Source organism: Fonsecaea multimorphosa, assembly GCF_000836435.1.
Source record: "Fonsecaea multimorphosa CBS 102226 unplaced genomic scaffold supercont1.1, whole genome shotgun sequence".
Lineage (NCBI taxonomy): Eukaryota > Fungi > Ascomycota > Eurotiomycetes > Chaetothyriales > Herpotrichiellaceae > Fonsecaea > Fonsecaea multimorphosa.
In genome coordinates, this window is record NW_015971635.1 from 2,143,248 (window position 1) to 2,157,371 (window position 14,124).

The 14,124-nt window shown below is 51.5% G+C and overlaps 6 protein-coding genes across 6 annotated transcripts; 3 read left to right on the forward strand and 3 right to left on the reverse strand.

Annotated features, from left to right (window-relative positions):
- Positions 1-586: 586 nt before the first annotated feature.
- Z520_00802 (uncharacterized protein) lies at positions 587-1,533 on the forward strand (the record flags this gene model as incomplete). The annotated part of the gene is made up of 2 exons (XM_016771322.1): positions 587-1,295; positions 1,367-1,533. 2 exons carry the CDS (start codon positions 587-589, stop codon positions 1,531-1,533), a joined length of 876 nt encoding a protein of 291 aa, XP_016638232.1.
- A 212-nt stretch (positions 1,534-1,745) lies between these two features.
- Positions 1,746-3,545, reverse strand: Z520_00803 (uncharacterized protein; the record flags this gene model as incomplete). The annotated part of the gene is made up of 3 exons (XM_016771323.1): positions 1,746-1,974; positions 2,035-3,440; positions 3,522-3,545. 3 exons carry the CDS (start codon positions 3,543-3,545, stop codon positions 1,746-1,748), a joined length of 1,659 nt encoding a protein of 552 aa, XP_016638233.1.
- Positions 3,546-4,167: 622 nt separating this feature from the next.
- Positions 4,168-6,716, reverse strand: Z520_00804 (uncharacterized protein; the record flags this gene model as incomplete). The annotated part of the gene is made up of 7 exons (XM_016771324.1): positions 4,168-4,601; positions 4,704-4,732; positions 4,789-4,934; positions 5,092-5,114; positions 5,178-5,531; positions 5,588-5,633; positions 5,865-6,716. The coding sequence occupies 7 exons, from the start codon at positions 6,714-6,716 to the stop codon at positions 4,168-4,170; spliced, it is 1,884 nt and encodes a 627-aa protein (XP_016638234.1).
- A 1,291-nt stretch (positions 6,717-8,007) lies between these two features.
- Positions 8,008-9,956, forward strand: Z520_00805 (uncharacterized protein; the record flags this gene model as incomplete). The annotated part of the gene is made up of 5 exons (XM_016771325.1): positions 8,008-8,114; positions 8,179-8,494; positions 8,550-8,742; positions 8,806-9,036; positions 9,097-9,956. 5 exons carry the CDS (start codon positions 8,008-8,010, stop codon positions 9,954-9,956), a joined length of 1,707 nt encoding a protein of 568 aa, XP_016638235.1.
- Positions 9,957-10,330: 374 nt separating this feature from the next.
- On the forward strand, positions 10,331-11,380 carry Z520_00806 (uncharacterized protein; the record flags this gene model as incomplete). Its single annotated transcript, XM_016771326.1, has 1 exon — positions 10,331-11,380. The coding sequence occupies one exon, from the start codon at positions 10,331-10,333 to the stop codon at positions 11,378-11,380; it is 1,050 nt and encodes a 349-aa protein (XP_016638236.1).
- A 1,058-nt stretch (positions 11,381-12,438) lies between these two features.
- Positions 12,439-14,034, reverse strand: Z520_00807 (uncharacterized protein; the record flags this gene model as incomplete). The annotated part of the gene is made up of 4 exons (XM_016771327.1): positions 12,439-12,632; positions 12,681-12,825; positions 12,880-13,629; positions 13,684-14,034. The coding sequence occupies 4 exons, from the start codon at positions 14,032-14,034 to the stop codon at positions 12,439-12,441; spliced, it is 1,440 nt and encodes a 479-aa protein (XP_016638237.1).
- Between the last annotated feature and the right edge of the window lie 90 nt (positions 14,035-14,124).

The following is a 14,124-nucleotide window of genomic DNA, read 5'->3' on the forward strand; positions in this document are numbered from 1 at the left end:
GCTCCCTAGTCCCTACTCGGTCATCAACGTTGTCTAAATGTCAGTATGAAGGAATCAGTGTCCGAGTACGTCCTCTTTCTAAAGCAGAGTTACGCGGGAGCTTACCTTGCGAGATATCACTACCTAGATACCTAGGTATGCTTGCTGTGACAGGAGGTGTATGAGGAGAACGGAGTACTCCAGAAACCAGGAGTCCACGTGTTTAATCATATGTATGCTTGAACCACCGAAGATGCCTTTTTTGGGTCCGACAACCCTTATTGTTTGCAGAGGATGCCGATTCTCTTCATTCCTAGTGTATGGCCATAGGCTATAACTCTTTGGACGACCCTCTTTGACCTGGGTCGCAACATTCTGCGGAGGCTAGCCAATTTGAATGTCACTCCCCTTGTTGCATTTCTACTAACCTTGGTTCCCTTCCGCGGAAGCATGGCTTAAGGAACAGCTTAGCAATCACTACAGGTTCACAAGAGCAAATTTTTTACAGACTTATATAAGGAGTTAACAGTCCGTATAGACGATGGGGGTGGCCATCTTCCGGAGAGAACGCTCTCGCCACTGTCCCGCTGCGCACCCGACACTCACCATGGCGTCCCCTCCTATGAAAAGTTTCGTCTCATTCACCGAAACATGGCACAATAAGCCTTATCCGGCCATCTTGCCCTCGAGGCCGGAGATCTCAGCAGCTGGGAAGAGTGTCGTCATCACGGGCGGAGGAACGGGCATCGGGAAGGCCGCCGCCATTGCCTTCGCTCAAGCCGGGGCCAAATCGGTTTCCATCATAGGGCGTAGGGCCGACCGCCTCCAGACTGCTGGGGCGGCAATCGCGGAAGCCAACTCTTCGACTCATGTGATCCTGCAGACAGGCGACGTCAGCAATCGTACATCCATCAAGGCCGCTCTGGATGCCATTGCGGCGAAAACCGGCGGCAAGATTGACATATTCCTCAACAACGCCGGTATACTTCCAAAGGAGGCCGCGGTGATCGACTACCCCGAGTCAGAGGTCCGGCGATGTTTTGAAACCAACCTCATGGGCTCTTTCAACGCCCTGCAGTCGTTTACGCCGCTGGCAGCGCCCGGCGCAAAGCTCCTTAACATAGGCAGTGCCATTAGTCACTGGTCTCCTCTTCCAGAAGTGCCAGGAGTGTGGAGCTATGCAGCCGCAAAGGCAGCGGCGCTGAAGATGGTCGAGTATTATGCTTCTGAGAACCCGAACATTCATGTGGTGAGCATCCACCCAGGTATCGTGGGCACGGAGATCAACCCAAATATCCCTGTGGGGCCAGACACAGGTAGGTGCTCTTCCACTTTTATGCCATTAAGCGAATGGATACGCTGCGTAAGATATTAACATACCTAATAGTTGAGTTGCCTGCACACTTTCTCGTGTGGATTGCGTCGGATGAAGCCGCATTTCTGAGGAACAAGTTCGTCTGGGCGAACTGGGATGTCGAAGAGCTCAAGGCTCGGGCGGAAGAGATCCAGACATCATCTTTACTGAGAGTATCTCTGAATGGCATCGACATGTAGTTAGGACCAGTCTTTTTGTCCAAAGCGCTGATTAAGCGTGAGATAGTGAACCGTCGAATGCAGCACAAAGAATACCATGTACCGACTATTAAGCCGCTTACATATATCGGCTTAGTTGTGGCCTCTTTAAGTGCACAATTTCCGATCCTGTCATGGTGAGCTTCTCCGAGGAAGCCCGCGTCCCGATTATAACGGAAACAAAAAGTGCCATCTTAAACGTCAACCCTGGGCGATAATGCACAAGCATAACGCAGGAGCTCTTGGCATGCGTCTCGTAGATCTTTCAGAGGCTCGTGCTCTGTTTCTTGTATCAGATCTTCCAAAAGGGAAATGGACAGGTTCACCAGTGACAGGTCGTGTTCCACACTTGCGTGGCATGGCTCAAACATGATGTTGGCTGTCAAGCAGACTGATCCAGTGATATATGTGCACGCGGTCATCCTAGAAGATACAGAAAGTCAGCTGCCATCCTGTCATCACCGATACAAGCAGTTCTCTCACCAGATGAATGCCTGGTCTCTTCGTCCCACACCCCAAAACAGCCGCATACACCAACGAGTCTCGTCAACCAGCTTCTCCCAATCCTGCAATGAGGGTGTTGGCAGGGGTACCGGAACAATATATCCCTCTTGCGTAACTGTTCTGCCAAATCTCCGTAGGCTCTGCATCCAGTGCGACGCCATGGCATTAGCACGATAAATCTGAGTCCGACAGGCAAGATGAGTGGAATAGAGGACTGCAAAGCTTCTGCACAGGTTTGGTTGTCCAGCTTGGAGCACAGAGCTCGGTCGGCACGGTGGCGGTATAGTGGAGATCCAATCATCCAGCATATGGTTTAGACGAACTGTGTCCTCGTTTCGCTGGTAGTCATCCACCGTGCCGGCACGAGTTGCAACCATGAAGTCGTACATTGCACCTTGGATCCGAGCGAGGTGTACGCGACATCGAAGAAAGTTGAATGAAAAAGTACCGTCGGCATTTGTCACGTTCCCAGCTCCATCTTCGGGCTCGGCTGACGGCCACTCAAGGTCGATATCGGCCTCGCGTTGTACGGGCGGCTGACTTGTGCGCATGCTAATATCTCTATCAAGGAGGTATGCTATCCAAAAGACCCGGTCTCGTTCCAATACCTGGGAAGTGTCGAGGCACTCTGCTCTTCGAGTATGTAGTCCCAACTCGTGCGCCAGACGTAAAGCAATGGCGATTAGCATCGTCGCGGGCTTAAGATCTTGCGTAGCTTGAAAGAGCATGACCATTCCGACGAGGATCTGGACGTTTAGAAGATCAGCGTCACCCATTATCACCTCAGAAAGTACTGTCTGGGCGTTATGCAGGTAGTACGCCGCGTTCTTACTCAATGTCGCCTCATCGGGGAGTCTTCGATGATACGTCAGCGCGAGAACCACGTTGATTGCCGCCCATGTTATACGGTCCCTTCGACCAGGATTTGCGTACCAGTTGGTAATCGATTGCAGTAAGCGGCCGGGGTGGAACAGCGGAAGAATAGCATTCAGGGTTGTAAGGTAAGCTTCCGTCGCAGACAGAACTTCCTGAAGCGGGGGCAGTTCCAGACGTGTATCTGGGAGCATTTTTTGGACGAACTCGACCTGATCTGCATGGAGGTCATCAGCGCCGGCTGAGCCAGCTAGAACGTCTGAAGCCTTGTCCTGTTTCGGTACACAGCTTTGAAGCTCCTCGATTTTCTGTAAAGCCAGGCCAAGACTTGATTCGAGACGCTCCACTTGCAATCGCAGAATCCCAATGTCTTCGCCCGATGCCTGCTGCTTGGCCCGAGCTTTGCGCCTTGTGGCCCCAAAAGCACAGACTGAGTCATGCAGCATGCAATTAGAGCATCGGGGCTTCTGTGCGTCGCATTTGATCCTCCTGCGATAGCAAAAGTCGCACGCCTGCTCAGTATTATGTTAGCCCTTGACCCCTTCGGTCAAGAAAGCGGTGGTAGTCAAAGCAAGAATCGTGGTAAGACAAACCTTCCGCGTTTTGTGTTGCGACATTTTAACTGCGCAATTGATTGCCAGGCGTTACAATCTGCTCGGAGGAAGACAAGGCTGGGTATTTACCTGGGCCGCCTTCCGCGGAAGCAATGCTGACAAATGTTCCTAGGGACCTCGTAGAGCAAAAAGGTTTCTGCATTTTCGGTGGGCCCTGCATTAGCTTGTCAACAGCGCTCAGCGCCGCTTGGCGCAACCAATGATAGAGAACGGGCTCTATGGGAACTAACTAGAAGGGCTGCCGTCTAACAACGAGAGAAAAGGTGGATATTGACCAAGTAGCGACGGTCCAAAGCACCACTGAGAGCGAAGATGGAATCGAATCCCGCTTAGGAGGGGACGAGCGAAGCTCCAACTCGAAGCCAGTGTCAAGAGGCAACCTCGATCAGGAGCGGACGGTTTGATTGTCAAGGGCATAGATCATTGGGCATCCCCCTGAACGACGACTACGAGTTCGACTTGGGTCACTATCCTACCTATACCAACTGGAGTCGAGGGGTTCCCGAACAAAGTATCTTATCCTCTCGAGCCCATATCACTCGGTGGCGCTATGCAGTTAATACAGAAACAACGGCGCCTTGTGAGCTTTCTCAGAGGTGGGACAGGATGGGATGGAAACCAACTACTATCCGTACCCGCCCAAGGTGTTCAATTGGCCCTCATTCTGCTTCCTCGCCGCCGCGGTCAACGTCTCCAACTGCTTCTGGAACTTCTTCATGATGCCGTTGACGTCCTGGAGATCCTCTCTGCGCAGGTTCCGGCGCAGGCTGCGCGCCAACAGATACGCCGAGGACACGATGTTGCGGATCTGGCGGCCGTTGACCTCGGCCTCGCTGCCGACCCATCGGATCCACTCGTCGATGCCCTCGGCGTCCACCTTGCCGTCGGCAATGAGCTGGCTGAGGAAGATGTTGAAGATCTTGATCTTCTGATCCTTGGACAGGTCGTTGTACCGGATCGCCAGGTGGATACGCGACTGCACGGCAATGTCGAGGGAAGTGATGCGGTTCGTCGTCAGGATCATGACGCCTTCGAAGTACTCGAGGACACGGAGCAGAACTGTTGTCGCTGTGTCAACAAGGGGAAGTCGTCCGACCTCTGTGTGCTAGGAATACTTGCCTGAGACCAAGGCGTTTCTGTTAGGATCGCCCATGACGAAACGAGATTCCAGAAAGACGTCCGCTTCGTCGCTAACACTGTATGAGTATCGTGGAATAGAGAGCGGGGGCCTCCTCGACAGCCTTACATCAGGAGAATCGCCTCCCACGTCCCGGCAAGGTAGAATATCTGCTCCAGGCTTTTCTCTGCCTTTGACGCATCCAGTCCGATCTCAGCAACGGTGACGACCAAAAGTGGCTTGCGCGTGGCCTCTGCAATGGTTTCGGCCGTGAGCTACTCATCAGTGTTAGCCACATTTTTCATCCGAATTCTTTTTACCACAAAGAAAACATGATGTGTGGCAAGAAACTTCCAACGCATCCGTCAGGAATCACACATGAAGCAAATGCAGATCTTGATCTTTGGCGCCAGTCACAGTGAGCTTACTCACAGTTTTCCCAACGCCTGGAGGCCCTAGACAGACATGTTAGTAAGATCATTGGATTTATCCGTCTAAGTATTATGATAAAATCCCACCATGTAATAGTATAACGAGGTTTTTGCCCTTGCTTTCGATAATGTCGTTCACTTGCGTCTGACTTGCGTCCTTGCTGCTTTCGTGGTTCTCCACAAGCGCCTTGATCATGTTCTTGTCCTTTTTGTCCAGTTCGAGCTTGTCGTCAAATGCGTTTGAGAGATCAGACGGCACATGCTTGGTGTTGTGGACTTTGAACTGAGCCCACATCTTTTGTTGAGTTGCGTATCCTAGTACCCTCGGTGGGTATAGAAGGCGCTGGTGGGCATCCTCATCGGCGCTCTGCTCGTCGTGGGCTTGGCTGAAAGGCTCGACATCTGTGGGCTCGTACTTTCCAAGCAATGGAATGCCGGGGCCTGGCAGACCTATCAGCAATCATCCGCATTGTAACAGCAGCCTCGGTCTGACGTACCAAACTGTAGATAAGCAGCAGCATCAACGATATATCGTCCCTTCACCTATAGAACGCAGTGGTCTTAAATCAGCAACATCCTATCCCAATCAAGAACGAACGTAAGCATGCCTTGAATGTTTTGTGAATGAGATATTCTGTAGCCAGTGGCAGATCAGGGTCCTCTTTCATGGATAATGAAGGTGTTTTGCTCTCAGCATCCGTCTAATGGTTTTGTAGATATTAGTATGATTTCAATCACTGGGGAAAGGGGGAGTAGTTGGACTTTATCCCTTACACTAGCCCTGGCGAGGCTCCTTCTGCTGGAAAATGCTTGCCCATCGTACTCGAACATTTGCTTGGCTCCGGTTGTTTGACACACTTCGAGAAACCATTTGCCCCTTTCCAAAAGCTCCTTCCGAAGGGATTGATCGAAGTTTTCCTTTTCGTCTCTAAAGTACTCCAAGGGGTAACAAAACAGCGAACTGATCTCCTTGGTGCCCCTGAATTTTTCAATGGGAAACTCGAAGGTAACTCTCACGATTTCTTTCCCGTTCCAATCGTAGCCCCAGCATTCGATGTTCAGTCTCCGATCTTCCCATGGATCTGGCGACGCCTTCACCTCAAAGACCTGAGGTAGGTTCATAAAGGGTCTTGCGACGACCAAGGTGCCCGGCCGAAACAAGGTCCAAATGGTCTGATAGGTGACAGTGTGGGATTCCAAATTGGAATCCCGAGTTTTAAAGTACGACTCCAATTCAGTACAGGTCGATATGCACTCGAGGAGACTGTTGAGGTCTTTCCTCGCTGCTTTGATGGCAAGACTGTCCTTTACGTCGATCTCTCTGCTTGCTTCAGAGAGCTCTTTCCAGTAGTGGACAACAGGCGCAAAAGGAGCTATCAGGTTGATAGTATTCCCTTCCCAACTTTGGCCTGGGTACGAGTCTCCGATCACCTTCCTCAAAAGGCCTCGGAGCTCGCGAGACTCGACATCCACCTCGGAATACTTGAACTTTTTTTCGTCGGTGAGGTCCATTACTCGGCGGAACGTGAATGCCCGTTTGGACGAAGGAGCTTTTCCTTCGAGCTCGTTCCACCGACCGATTTCTGTATCCCTGCGGCCCCCACTTCTGCCATCCCATCTGCTCATGACGTAGGCATACCTCGAATCCTCGGAAGGGTCGGAGGTCTAAAGGATGCTTTAGAATTTGCAGAAGGCCATGCAGTGGCATGACATGGTCATAAGGAGAGACAAGAACAAACCGTTTGTTGTTCAGCTTTTTCTTCAGCTTTGGTGGGTAGGAGCTTCCCGTCTATGGCATTGTCTCCCCGGTTGCTTCTCGTTGAGACAAGTTCCAGTCTGTCACTTTGCTTTCTTTGCAGTCGAGCTTGATGATCCTAGGTGAGAAGAGAAGGTCGTCAATTCCAGTTCAGTCGGAAGACAAGGGAGCCCCCCAACCTTTTCGGCATTTTGCGAATCAACGAGGTTCTGCAGGTACTCAACCCGCTTTTCGAGAAGACTAATGTATCTCTGCTCTAGTTCTTCCTTGCGATCCTGAGTTGCTCTTGGCTCTGTTGCTGAGACTTCTTGCGCCGGAGTCGAGGTTGACGAGGCAGTGACAGGAACCTTTTTGCGTCATTACGAGCCTGATCGTCAACTTTTGCAGACCTGTACTACCTGTGATATCTTGGTGGATGCGGTTGGGGCCATTTCCCCCAATCTGAAGCCGTGAAATCAGGGTGGAATAGGTACAGTGGCTTTTTGCAACATGACGCGTGCAAGAACGCCGAGATATCTGAAGTGACACTTTTAAGGTGTAGCAGGTATGAGTCCTCCAAAAGGTCTCCAAAGGTCCCACGAGGCCTTGGACGATGCTCAAACGCCGGAAGGATTGGGTCGTCCTGCACTAGACTGGGCCTCGTTTAGGCTCGGCCTCAGCCATAGCGACTCGATACGACAATGGCCGCACGTTCATGCTGCGTCCAGGCTTCCACTCAGCGCTGAGCCTGCCAATGGGTAGGAATTGCATCTTCGTCCAGACCTTGACTAAAAGGAGCGTCACTCCCGAAAGAGCTGGATGCATGGAGGCGGACCTACTCCGTTGGGGTTGGTGGCAACGAAGAAAAGGCGAGTCAGTGCAGGCCACATTCTTGCAACTCTGCAGGATGGCCAATGATGGTGGGACACATTTCCTGTTGCTGCCCACATCAAGGCGCCATCATGCCGCTTAGGACTTTCGTGCTTCGCAACACGCTTGGGTACGTTGACTTCATGAGAAATTGCGAGGCATCCAATGATGCCCAAATTGGGCTGGACAAGTCCCTTAGCACACTGCATAAGACGAGGAATGCCTGACACTCGCATATGAAGATCGCAAGCCGCATCTATACAAACACCATGCTGCCGGTGAGATTCCCATGCACTTGTGTGATCAGCAAGCATGAATGAATATGGCACCGTCAGTCGTGTCTCCCTGCCATCGAGGCTGTCGGCATCGAGGCTGAAACGCAATTGGTTTCGACGGGGTAGTCTGAACAACTCCGCAACGTAAGTCTTCTCTAACGTGTGGTGCTGATGCATGGGACTTATTCAATATCCGACTGCGTGACAGCGAAAATTTGGATGCTGCTGCTACAGTTTCGACAGGCGATGCTGCGTTCAAGCAGAGCCTTGACACTCAACTCCTTGCCCAAGTCAAAGACACCAAGGAAGAGGTTGAAAGGCAGATAGATGACGCGAGAACGGCGTATATGAGCTGGCTTGAGGGGAGACAAACCGGCTCGAGGCGATATGGAACTGCGTTCCAGGTATTTATAACCCGGTTCTCTAACTTTCTCACAGCGTACTCGGGAATCGTCGAAGTGGTCAAAAATGCGAGTGCTCCATACGGAAATCTGGCCTATGGAACGCTGTCGCTCCTCTTGATTGTGAATGACGACCCTCCTCTTGCGTTTCTCGGTTTCTGAGGTTAATACATTCAAGGTTGTGGTCAACAAGACGGGCAACGATGAGAAGATTGCAAAGGCACTCGCTGAATTAGAGTATTCATTTCCACGCTTGAATCTCCTCTCCGACATCTATCCAGAGCCGCAGATTGAGAGGCTGGTAGCCGAGGCATACAGAGATATGGTCGACTTTGCCAGGAAGGCTGTGTTGTACTACATGAGTACATCCAGTAGGTGGTTGTTGTCTTCACCTGCTTCTCTGGGCCAGACGTCCACTGACTAGGGAACCACAGTGAGATTGCTCGCGGCCGGAGACCCACAGCAAGAGCTCGAATTCAATATGTCAATCGAAGGTCTTCGGCGCAAACTTGTCGAAGTCAATCTCGAGAGCACCGTTCTGCTTCACCGCAGAGCTAAACATATCGAAGAGCAGAATGAAAAACTGCTGCGGGGAAACAAGGAACTCAAACATCAGATGAAAGTCATAGAAGATCTCAACATCGATCTGCGATCACAGCTTGACCGTGTGTACCTCTCAACTCCGTCAAAGTGTCCTTAGAGACTAATTATTGTTTCGTTCTCAGGTCTGCGGAGAACCCTCCACGATGAACACGTGCAAAGAGACCGGAAAGAATTGGCCAAGTTCCGGGCATTGGTCAATGTCCCGGAAGCAAGCGATCACACAAACATACAGTCCTGCAAGCGGACCCTCGGAGGAGCGTTCCCTGTGCTGGTGGGTGCGAAGCCTGGGAAAATCGCACGGTGGTACTCGCAGTTGACCCCGGATATATTGAACAACGAAGAATCTTACCGCGTTTGGTTGGATAGCGACCACTCCTGTTTGTTGGTCTTGGGCGGCACCAGCCTCATGGAGGGTCGATCCAACATAAGTACGTGCTCCTGGCTGTCCCCAGCTGCCATCTATGTGGCAGAACACCAGCTTTCTGAAGACAGACACGTGGCATTTTATTGCTGCCATCCACAGGTCCTCTCCGAGAGGTGTGGCGTCCAAGAAGCTATCTTGAGCCTCGTGTGCCAAGTGATAGGGTGGCAGCCTGACATTTTGCGCCAAAATCCGAGTTTCCTGTCTTTGGCACGAACAATCTCCTGGAAGGATGCCAGTGATGATGTTGTGAATGCGATATTCAAACTGCTGAGCGACCTTCTTACCGAACTCCATTTACAAGAGCCGGTGTACATCATTTTGGATCGGGCGGACCAGTGTGAATACCAGTCGTTCCAGCTGATCCGGAAACTGATGGAGGTGATTCAGAAAGCACGGAGTATGGTGAAGATCATGGTAGTGATAGACTCGGCGCTCTGGGGAATCGATTCCTGGTTATGCGACGGCTTAAAGGAAGACTCTGGTGGTTTTCTCGTGGGGAGATGGGATTGGAACCAGCAGCAGGTTGGATTCCTTGATCTCATGAGCCTCCCCAACTAGTGGTTGCCTTGAGACTTGGTTAGCAGAGCCGCCATGGTCGTCCTCTGGTTAGATATGTCATGGGCAGCTTCAGCAGCACTGCCTAACCACGCCGATTAGGCCTCAGCTAAAAGCAAATTGTTACCTTGCTCGGGTTGTCCGGGGCACCGGTTGGGTAGAGGTGCATTAGCCCCATGCACACCCTAAAAGCCACGCAGGCCAGCGCTCTGCTCCAAGGTCAGCTGAATTTGTGCTCCAACTTCATTGTGCCGAGATTGGATGTCTAGATTTTGCAAATATCCGCCCGTTAGCCTTATTGAACAGTGAGCAATACCACGATAGCCAAAAGATCCCCCAAAATCTCGGAGACCACGAATCAAATTGACTGCACCGTGATGTCTAGCAAGACAAACACAAACGGTGGGAGCATCGAAACGCCTGCGGAGGAAGAGGCACGCCTGTCACAAGAACTTGCTGATCTCCAAAGACCTCAGAAGATCCTGAAACTGAAGGCTCAGATTGAAGCATCTCGTAAAGGCAATCCTCTAGACGATGAGCAAGCTCGACCTTGTTGCCTGACAATATTGAGAGCGGAAGAAAACGCGCACAGCGGGACTCGAGCGCAACTGGACGAAAAGAGCCTGGAGTTAGACAACCTCAAAGTCGAGTACTCCAACAGAGAGAAAGACCTTGCCGATCTCAAATTGAAGTTAAAGCAGGTGGAGGACGAGTTGAAGATAATGACTCAAGCCCGGGATCAAGAGCAGAGTGCGCATAATCAGACAAAGGCTGGCTTAGAGGCAATGACTGAATCAAGAGATCAAGAGCGGACAGCACACAACAAGACAAACACCAGTCTTAAAGCCGTGACTAGCTCGAGAGACGAAGAACAGACTGCGCACAACCAGACAAAATCCAACTTGAAGGCAGTGACTCAGTCGAGAGACAAAGAACAGGAAGCCCACGAGCGAACGAAAGCCACCTTGCAAGCCGTGACCGAAGCGAGAGACCAAGAACGGGCTGCACACGTCAAGACAAAAGCCACCTTACAGGGCGTGACTGAAACCAGGGATCAAGAACAAAATGCACACGCCCAAACAAAAGCTAACTTGAAAGCAATGACCGAATCGCGAGACCTGGAACAAGTTGCGCATGACCGGACGAGGGCCGACCTGAAGACAATGACTGCGTCCAGAGATGAAGAGAAGGCAGCACACCGACGTACAAAAGGCCAACTGGACGCCGTGACTGAAGAAAATGAGTCGATCTTAGAGGAGTTGGCGAGAAGGACCGTGCCACCTCCAGTGCGAGACATTCGATTCCAGGAGGGTTACCCCAAGCCTGCTGAAGGCGGTTGGACATTGCTGAACGATTCATACAAGATAAATCACAAGGGAGAGGTTACTACTTACAATAAGAAGGGGGGCAAGATGTGGACGCGGTAGTAGGAAACCAAGGAGGGGGTCCAGATATTGCGAGAAGGACCGAGGCTGCGCTGGTGGGTTTCTTGAAAACTAGTCGTCAACGATATCATGATTTGAAAGTGGTTATTTTTCTAGGCGCTGTTGGAGGAACACATCTCTTGTTTTGATGCTTTATGACGTCGTCTGGTTCGTCTCTATACTCACCACAATGTTGGCTCTAGCTGCGTCGTCGAGTGTCGTGATCTATTGAGAATTTCTCTGCTATAGTGCTTGGCAGCGAAGCTCTGGAAGCAGCGTTTAATGAAGAGGAGCAGTGAACAAAATATTAATTGAATCAAAGTTGATGTCGATGGGAACCTAAGCTTTGCTCGGAAGATTTTTTGACCGACAAGCCTCCTGGTCATGTGATCAGGCTCTGCGAGGCTGCATTTTGCACAAGGCTGCGCCTCGCTGGCTTCGGTACCTTAAAAGTTCCATTCTTTTTTTTCTAGCAGAGCAATGAACCTTGAGTGACGATTCTCATTAAATGTCATATCCACACCGGGTATCCTTCAGATAGCTGCCGTTCTCAACTACAAGTGTGGGAGTGCTCCTACTCTGCTGAGGTCATGCTCAACACCGCAACCGCACCCCCTTAACTGTTGCTAATGCCATTCCATTTGGACCCGATGTCTGAGTAGCAGCACTCAACAAGACAGGTCATAATTGCCACATCCTTTTGCAGTATCTCATTCCGCAGGTGACCACCTGAGACGAGGAGAAGAAGCCCAGTGAGCCCGCAATGGACGCCTGGAAAAAAAAAAGGCAAACAGCGACTGCATTAGGCTCCTCCGCAGGAAGGTCGACATCGACAACCTTCACAATAGACCAGCTGGAGACGAGATCACCAGGAATGGAGACGAAGAGAGGTGACGTCAATGGGCTAAGGCGCTAGGACGTCTGATCCTTCGGACTCCGCCCAAGCAAAGAAGCCACCCTCGGAGAAGGGCTGAATAATGTAACATTATGCCCAATCTGCCGATCAATCTGTCCTGGACCTTGGTCACGCACATGGAAGAATACGCCCCATCTCTCGTAAGCTATGCCTGGTACCCTGGGTAATTGTTGCCGAATGATGGTGGGGGCTGTTGGAACATTCCTCCAGGAGTTGTCTGACCACGTCCATAGCCACCAGCTGACGGAGGTACTTGACCAAACGCAGATTGCGGAGATGCAGTGTACGGGCTCGCGAGATGGCTTGAATCCCAAGCACCACGACCACCAGGACTTGGACCTTGAACTTTATCAGCCTTGCACGGGACAGCGGTAACGTCTACCATACCTTGCGGAGTGATTGGTCCGGGTCCTCCATATTGTGAGAAATACGGCGAGGCTGGATTATAGCCCCCAGGCGTGGATGCAGAACCAATTGAGGTCTGTGGCGAGTAGGTATCAAATTGACCAGTAGGAGGACGATCCTTGCCCCACTATTGCAGTTAGCGACCACCAGGTTTAAGGGTTGCTATCTGCTTTGTGCTTACCGAGCATTTCAACGGCCGGCCGTTGACGTTGTATCCCGACAGTTGGCAGATGGCCATTGCCGCATTCTCATGCGAATCCATTTTGATGAATGCGAACCCTCGATCAGATTGAAATCGGGTTTCCACCACGTACCCAAAGTTCTGGAACAAGGGAACGAGGTCTGCTTGAGTCGTGTACGGCGTAAGGTTGCCGACATAGCAGGTCGTTTGCCATGTGGGAGTCTGGTTGACGACCATTTCGTAGGACTGTATGCCTTGTGTCGGGAAATGATGGTGCCCAAAGGGTGTCGTAGGCGTCATGCCCATAGCTGCCATGGCTTGTTGCTGTGAGATAGACGGTTGACCTTTCTGATTCGCCCAGTTACAACGAATTGCACGACTGCCCAGCCACTCTCCGTCCATGGATGCTAGAGCCTTCTCCGCATCGGGTCTTTCGCGAAAGGCAACAAACCCGTAGCCACGAGATCGACCAGTCTTCATGTCCCACATCACACGTGCCTCGGAAACCGATCCGAAGGCAGAAAACGCCTGGAGCAGAACCTCGTCATTGACTTCGTTGCTCAGATCGCCCACAAAGATATGGAAATGATTTGAGGTGTCCTCCTTGTTCGAAGAGTTGGATTGGTAAGCCCAATTGACCCTGATCTCTGCTTGGTGTACTCGCCGTCCATTCAAGGTGGTCATGGCACGTTCAGCAGCACCAGGGTCATCGTATTCGATGAAGCCATAGTTGAAGCCTTTCGAATTGAACTAGGGTGCTTGTGTAAGAAGGAGCAAAACCAGCATGATCGGGGATTAACTCACATTCTTGTCAGGAATGATCTTAACGCTCACCACATGGCCGGTGGTCTCGAAGATTTGCTTCAGAACGTCCTCGGTGACTCGAGGGTCGAGGCCGCCCACATAAAGCGCCCTCTTGTTTGGTTCTGGCGCAGCTCTTCGAACCACACCGCCCGAGGAGGGTGACAACGCAGAACCGGGGGTGACGGGAGTCGGGACAGTATTATTATTTTGCGGAATGACCACCGGAGGCAACGCCGGAGGTCCCATGCTGGTGGTAGTATGTCCGTTGCTACCCGGAGCGCCTTCGTAGCCTGGAGCGCCCGCAGTTGAAGGTGGTGGCGGTAGTGTCGCAGGAGGAATATTTTCCGTCATTTTGAGCAGATTAAATTGACTGACAACTCCAAAGGATCAAGAGACAAAAAGCGCGCACCAGGCGGAAATGATTCGAACGAGAACAGAGGA